The sequence below is a fragment of the Sapajus apella genome, unplaced genomic scaffold (genome assembly GCF_009761245.1).
Source record: "Sapajus apella isolate SASKATOON/1434 unplaced genomic scaffold, GSC_monkey_1.0 scaffold26, whole genome shotgun sequence".
Taxonomy (NCBI): Eukaryota; Metazoa; Chordata; class Mammalia; order Primates; family Cebidae; genus Sapajus; species Sapajus apella.
In genome coordinates, this window is record NW_022436966.1 from 4,706,371 (window position 1) to 4,714,293 (window position 7,923).

Below are 7,923 nucleotides of genomic sequence, written 5' to 3' on the forward strand. Positions count from 1 at the left end.
TAGGAATTTGTCCTTATAGAGCTAGAAAATGTGTGCATAGAACAAGCATCTTGCAATATTTTTAAAGGGTGGAAATTAAAATCTCAAAGGCAGCATAGTGCAGATAGCAGGAAATATTTACAGAGTGACCAAGGGGTGAATTTTCATTACTGACTAATGAACTTCATTGATATCAGGTATGTGGTTGGATCTCAGTTCTGATAAAGGAGTTTGCTGGGGTGTGTCAGAGATATAGACATATGGTTTTTTTCCAAAGTGATCATTTGGAAAAGAGATGGCCACATCTTGAAGCCTATATAAAGAATAGCAGCTGGACGGGGCAGCTTTACACACTTCAGCACCATCTTCCTTCAGGCAGAATGAAAATCCTTGTGAGTATTTGTTTCTGCTTCTTGATACTCTTGTGGTGACTACAGGAAATGTTTGTATCTAATATGACATGGATTTCGGAGGTCTTAGACAGGTACTGTGCATGCTTCTAAGCTTATGTGATTGAATTAATGATATCTTTGGCAGAAATAGATGTTTAATAAGTCTTACTTTTTTGTCCTTTGTCTGTTTTGAGGTGTTCACTAAAAAAACACAAAGAAATATCTGCAGAACTTTGATTTGGAGGATGTTTAGTAATAATCCCTTAATATGAGCTTCGTAGGGAATGTGGGCTATTTAAAACAACTACATTTGCGATCTAACAGAGAAGTGGTAATTTAAAAATAATATCATAATAGTAGTAATACTACCCCTTATTTCTCGAATGCATACTAAGCCTTACACTAAGCATTTCACATGAATAATTTCATCTATTCATTGCAACAACCCTATGAGCTGAGTAGTATTCTCTCCATTTTACAGACAAAGAGACTGAGAGGCAGAGGAATGTGATTTTCCCAAGCCCATAAATGTGGGATTTAGAATGTAATTTATCCATCTTAATCCCCACTTACAGGCACAATCATGGCAAATTTAAGCAGCCACAGTCTTCAATGGCCTTCCATTACGACTAAATTCTCCCTTAGAACAGAACATTCCTTCTATGGCCACTCTACTCCTCCATCTGATACCAGCCTCCATAGTTCCACACTACAGTGCCCCATGGACAGTGGGCTGTGTTCTGACCTAGAATGGAACTCGCTCCCCCAATCTCTGTCCTTTATTCTCATTCAGCTGTTAAGGGGAAAGCAAAATGTTAAGTACCTCTTTCTAAAATGTTTAAGACTGTCAGCTTAAAGAGTTTAACAGCTCCCTCTCTTGGGGCTCTCTTGATTTTCCAAATTGAGACCCAAACTTGAAGCACAAAATTATTATATAACCATGGTGTATTAACCACGATGTTGCATGGGAGATCATTTTGGGGTGCAGGACACTCCCCAAGCTCTCTCTAATCATACCCTTAAGGTGGTTTAGTCCTTGAACTACTTGTTCAAACCACTATGTTAGACTCATTTAATAGGATATACAGGAGTATCATATGCTGCTAGAGCTGGTCTGTGGTAAGAGAAGATGTATCAGGGTGGGATGGAAAGGGAAATAGAAAAGTCCCACTGACAGTTCTTAAAAATATCCCCCTTCCCCAAGACTCCTTTCGTCAGTAGTCTTCAATGAAAGTACAGTAAACCATGTACTGATGTAGTTTTCAGTGATAGTACAGTTCACTGATGTTCAGAAGAGAAGGTACAAAACCTGGGTTAGCATGTTGAAGCAGACTCTTACATAACTACAGCAAAACATCAGAACTGCCTCAGTGTCAGCCTCACGACCTGTGGGCCCAGCACTTGTAGGACGGTATCACTAAGGCATGGGTTGTAGGAGAATATGACAGTTTTGCTTGATGTCAGCCTCAAAAGTTAATTGTGCTCTCAAGCATTCTATTTTCATAGTTTTCCTTAGGAACCTATTGTGTCTTTGTCACCCATGATTCATTTTAAATCTGTATTACCCTCTCAGTCTTAAGGGATTAAAGTGTTGTTTTTTTTTTAATTATTTTTTTTTAACGAGAGGACACAATTTGACCACTGTTACCCAAAGCCAATATGAATCATACCTGGGTATTTCCATAGTAAAATGAGTCCTTCACTGCTCACCTGCTCCAAGTTTCTCCTACTATCTAGATGGTTATAATGCTAGAAAGAGTTGGGAATTAGGTGGCAAATATAGAGCTGTGTGTCTGGCAAATAGAATGAACTCAACAAATGCCTGTTAACTGAGCGAATGTGTGTGCTTCACACTTCGGAAAGGGAGTGCTGACCATCTGTGGCCACTCAGTCTCTTGGTGTACATTTTCTGAGATATCTGTGCTTTTCCTGTCCAGTGTTCCCTCCTGCCCCCACCCTAATGACTACCCTAGAATGGATGTGGTGGGTCTGTTTTTCAGGTGGCATTTCTGGTGGTGCTGACCATCTTTGGGATACAGTCTCATGGATATGAGGTCAGTTGGTTCGGTTGGTTCCTTATGGGCTTTATCTTTTGGAGATGTTGGGAGAGAAAAGGGAAGGTACAAGAGAGCTTGAAAGACAGTAGAGAGGCCATGTGCCTTATTTGGGTTGGAATCTCAGAAATTACCAATAGTGGAAACAATGAGCTTGGCTGTTCCTCTCCAACCACAATACTTTGCAAATGTAAGCCATTGCTTTAAAATGTGGTCAGTCTCATTTTTCCTGTGATGTCACTGCTTCTTCTGTATATAATATAGTAAGCTATGAGAAAAAGCTTTGCAGTCTTATGGCATCACAAGCTTTCGGACTGGGATCCCAGTCGAGAGTTTTAGTTTCTAATCCCTGGGTTATAGCAGGTAGAGGCTTTATTTTGTCAGAAGATTTGCCTTTCAAATGTATAAGATTTATGGAAAAACATTTTGTCTTCCCTTTCAATCTAGGTTTATAACATCGTCAGCCCAAACAACAATGGTGGCAATCTTCAAGAGACAGTGACAATTGACAATGAAAAAAATATCGCCATTGTTAACATCCATGCAGGATCATGCTCATCTACCACAATTTTTGACTATAAACATGTAAGCAGCAAATGAATTTTTGTGTTCTTCAGGACTAGTTTTCTAAAGCGCAGAGGGATCTATATATATATTGGACATATACACTTGAATTCTTAGATTTAACCTTGTAATTCTTTAAGAATTTCCTCACTTTCATTTTTTTCTTTTAATAATCAAGCAATTGGTTAAAAAATTTTTGAAGAAAAACATATGACAGGAAACATATGCATTTGCTTGACCTTCTCAGGTAGAAATTGGAAGAGTGATGCTATTATCCCACTTACAGGCTCAGAAAGAGAAGAGTAACCAAAGCCCAAAGCAAAGCCCAGCATGCAGACCTCATACACATTTGTTGAGTGAATAAATGAATGAATAGGGCTTCTAACACAGAACATCATGCGATAAAGAACAATCGGTTGGGCATGATGGCACACGCTTGTAATCCCAGCACGTTGGGAGGCTGAGGCAGGAGGATCATTTGAGCCTAGAAATTGGAGACTGGCTGGGCAATATGGCAAAACCCCATGTCTACTAAAAATACAAAAATTAACTAGGTGTGGTGGTGCATGCCTGTGGTCCCACCTACTCGGCAGGCTGAGGTGGGAGGATTGCTAGAGCTCAGAAAGTCAAGGCTGCAGTGAACTGACATTGCACCACTACACTCTAGCCTGGGTGACAGAACAAGATCCTGAGTCAAAAAAAAAAAAAAGAAAAAAAAAAAGAAAAAAGAATAAAAAGAACAATCACAATCACAAAGTAATCACAACATAGCAGAAATCTAGAGCAACGATACACATTTAATTATGTACATAGAATAGACAATAAATCATACTTTTTCTGTAAGAAAGAAAGTCTGCTAACTAAAAGCACTAAACTATTTTCAAGTGTTAGATACTGGCATTAAGAATAAGTCACAAAAACTGGCTCAGAAAACTTATCTTTCATCCTTTATTTATTCATTTGTTTTCCATTTGTTCCACCAATGAATTGTGAACCTGCTTCTACCTAGGTTCAGAGCTATGCACTATGGCTAGACTCTCACTAGACTTTTGAACATGCTTTTCTGTCCCTTTTCCTCTAGAAATATCTTTACATTCCTTTTCCCCATTGGTGTTGACAGTTCAATGCCACATTAGAAAGTATACAGTCATTAGAAGATGTGGTTTAAAAGGAAGTGGCACTGAAATTGTTTTTAAGTAACCTTCATGGAAATCTCAAAAGTGTCCTTAAAAAATAAGAGTGGCAAGGATTTGCTTTAAGCTTCTTCCATTGTCACCAGGTTCAGTCTATTTTTGAATTTTAGGAACTGACAATTTGTGAGAATTGAAAAACAGGAAACAGAATGATTTCTATTAGATACAACCTTCTAGAATGTATCATTACTTGGAACTCTGTAGAGACAATTTTCATTCCAGGTGAAGACTCAGTGGCCTTAGGTCCCTTCTGGCCCCAGGGTCTTTACCCTCCATTGCTCTTTTAATACCACCTTACTCCAACCCATCCCTATCCAGCCAGCGTGGGTTTGAGGTAAAGCGATGGAAAAAACTGGAGAGGAAGAGAAGATGGTAAATGAGGGGAGGATAGTTGAGACGTGTGTGTGTGTCGGGGAGGGCATGAGTGTGGTTATGAGTATGCTTATGAGAGTTTCTAAAGCAGCACTGTCTAACAGAACTTTCTGCAGTGGTGGAAGTGTTCTAGATTTGCATGTCCAGTAGGGAAGCCCCCAGCCCCTTGTGGTTACTGAGTACTCAAAATGTGTAACAGAAGAAGTGCATTTTAAATTTTATCTAATTTAAATTTAAATTTGGATAGCAACATATAGCTATTAACTATCATATTGAACAGCACAGTGCTAAAGAATATTGTATTTACCCTGAACTGGGGAGGAGACAGAATAAAATTAGTGGAAAGAGGCCTGGTGCAGTAGCTCATGCCTGTAATCTTAGCACATTGGGAGCCCGAGGTGGGTGGATCACTTGAGGTCAGGAGTTCCAGAACAGCCTGGCTAACATGGTGAAACTCCATCTCTACTAAAAATACAGAATTAGCTGGGTGTGGTGGTGCACACCTGTAATCCCAGCTACTTGGGAGGCTGAAGCAGGAGAATTGCTTGAATCTGGGAGGTGGAGGCTTCAGTGAGCCGAGATTGCACCACTGCACTCCAGCCTGGGCAACAGAGTGAGACCTCTGGCTCAAAAAAAAAAAAAAAATTAATGGAAAGAGATAGAGAACTGCTTGTTCTCAATCTTTCAAACCTCAAACTACAGACTCTCGTTCTATAACATGAAAAGGAGAATACAGTCATGGGTTTGCACAATTTCAAAGGGGTAGAAATGACAAGTGAAAAAATGAAAATGTGTAAAATAAGTCAAGTAGATAAAATTGATTGCAGATTGGAAAGCAATTCCATCATATATTCACTGTGCATGTTCAAGTCTTTCCTCCGAGGTTTAGGCATCTTCCTCACCAAGTTCAGATCTCAGGGAACTGGGGAAGATCAGTAACTGTACTCTTGCTGCCTCAGGGCTACATTGCATCCAGGGTGCTCTCCCGAAGAGCCTGCTTCATCCTGAAGATGGACCGTCAGAACACCCCTCCTCTGAACAATCTCCAACGGTACATCTACGAGAGACAGGTAATTCTGGGGCACTCTTGAGTATTCTCTGTTCTTAAACCAGGCAATACTGGTGTTTATGGAGAAATGAAGAGGGTGAGAGAGAAGATCATACTATCATACCTTACCATAAATATGATACTCAAATTACTAAAGTTATTAAAGTGTTTTCACTTTTATTTTATTATTTCTTAAGAGCAGGAGTACATTTCAGCTTGATTTCCACCACATAGTCCTAAATACAAGAACTTATAATAAATTCCATATAACAAGAACTGACCAACTTCTCTTATCAGATCAGGGCTATGGGAAATAGTAATTGAAAGACTAATAAGAGAAATTGTAATATTCAATGACACAAAGATGCAAAGAATAATACAGTATAGTGAACATATACAAACACGGCACTATGGCTAGAGACCCAAGGTCTAAGTCTCCCTCTACAACTTCTCATATGTGCCACTTTTGAAGTGGAACTTACCTTCTTTGGGCTTCATTGCCACCAGAGGTAAAATAACACTGGTAATTACTAATGAGACTACTTCACAGATAGAATACTCAAAAAGAGATGATGCCTTGAGATCCCTAACTTCTTTCTGTTTAATAATCTGAATGAGAAAAATAGTCACAATTTAGAATAAGGTATGCCAAATATTGTCAATTTATTTTATGTTGTTCTTCTCCATTATACTGATCTAGGCTCTGAACAACATGTTCTCCAACAAATACACCTGGGTCAAGTACAACCCTCTGGAGTCTCTGATCACAGATGTGGATTGGTTCCTGTTTGGGTCACCCATTGAGAAACTCTGCAAACATATCCCCTTGTATAAGGGTGAAGTGGTTGAAAAAACACGTGAGTACCAATAAGTCATTCATTCACAAAATGTTTTCTGAAAGCTACTGTATGCTAGGTGCTCTGTTAGGTGCCGTGTGAAACACAAATAAATGGGTACTGTACTCAGTTCAGTTTGCTTTAGGAATTACTTACGTACCATGTGTGTAAATTGTGCTAAATGTTAGGAATACAGAAATAAATTCAACTGTCTCCAAGGAATACATAGTCTAGTGAAGAAGCTGACAAGTAAAAAAAGGGATGGAATAAAAGAGTCCTGGGTGCCAGTGAAAAACGACTGGATTCTTGTATACTTTTATATGTAAGAATTTCAAGTAGCACAAAGTCTTCTGGGCCCTTAGAACATCTTTTGAAGATAGTAAGAAGGAAGTCACTAAGAAATGCTCTCAGGATTTAGAATAGAATTGTTACAGGAAAGAAAAGGCACTTACAACAGGGAATAAAAACCCTGATTCATCTGGGTAACATATGCCACTGCAGATATTACTGTCATTTTTATACAAAATTTCTAAATGTGGCAGAGCAGAGTGAAAGAGGTCGGGCCAACTGATGATGATGAATACAACAAAGGAAATTTCTCAGAGTATTGGAAGGTAGATAAAGAAGAATTCATATTTATTGTATATCTACTGCCCAGAAAAAATTTTAAATACTCATTCATAAAGTAGATATCTATGTAGGTATGCCATTGACACAGAATGGCATAATATCACTGGGATTGAGCCAACCAGTGCTTTGAAAAATTGTCAGTTTTATTTAAGCAAATGTATTATTATTCTAATAATTCCAATAATATATTTCTTAATGCTCTTTCTTTGAAAAATTTTCCCCTTTCCAGATAATGTTGGTGCTGGAGGCTGTGCAAAGGCTGGGCTCCTGGGCATCTTGGGAATTTCAATCTGTGCAGATTTTCGTGTTTAGGATAATCAGCCCTCTTGTTTTATCTTTTCAAAGAAATACATCCTTGGTTTACACTCAAAAGTCAACCAAATTCTTTCCCAATGCCCCAACTTATTTTGAAATTCAGTCGGAAAACATAAATGTTGTATTTACAGATATTTTTTGTGTTTGTTGTTGTTTGTAAGCAGCAAAGGGAATCCAAGCAATGTCTATGTCAGTATATAGAAGAAAAAAAATTCCCAGGATTTCAAATACGGCGCATAATGTGTGAAAATTCCTAGATGATACCACTGGGTCACATGCGGACTCATCAGCTGGGGTCAAATTTCCATCTCTGCATCTGCCCTCTGGACCAGCTTCCCATCTAATCATCCAAATATATGGGAGCAACCTGGAAAGAGCAGAGGCTCACTGGTGGTGGCCTTGACCTGGCCAGGGGAGGGACATGGGACACCATTATCAAACAACTTGAATGCTCAGGTGAAGGAAACTCTCTCTCCTGAAAAAGTGCCCAGCTTTTAGGGACATTCTTATGAGTTAAAATGTCTTTTAACTCACCAAAGC

The 7,923-nt window shown here is 38.9% G+C and overlaps 1 protein-coding gene across 1 annotated transcript; it reads left to right on the forward strand.

Annotated features, from left to right (window-relative positions):
• The first annotated feature begins 439 nt into the window (after positions 1 to 439).
• GKN2 (gastrokine 2) lies at positions 440 to 7,515 on the forward strand. The gene is made up of 5 exons (XM_032291701.1): positions 440 to 463; positions 2,873 to 3,010; positions 5,514 to 5,624; positions 6,303 to 6,459; positions 7,298 to 7,515. The coding sequence occupies exons 1-5, from the start codon at positions 440 to 442 to the stop codon at positions 7,378 to 7,380; spliced, it is 513 nt and encodes a 170-aa protein (XP_032147592.1). The 3' UTR covers positions 7,381 to 7,515.
• Positions 7,516 to 7,923: the final 408 nt, after the last annotated feature.

Coding starts and splice junctions, on each gene's coding strand:
- GKN2 (XM_032291701.1), top strand. CDS start 440: ATGGATTTCGGAGGTCTTAGACAG. Junction 464..2,872: donor ATTTCGGAGGTCTTAGACAG/GTACTGTGCATG, acceptor CTTTCAATCTAG/GTTTATAACATCGTCAGCCC. Junction 6,460..7,297: donor TGAAGTGGTTGAAAAAACAC/GTGAGTACCAAT, acceptor TCCCCTTTCCAG/ATAATGTTGGTGCTGGAGGC.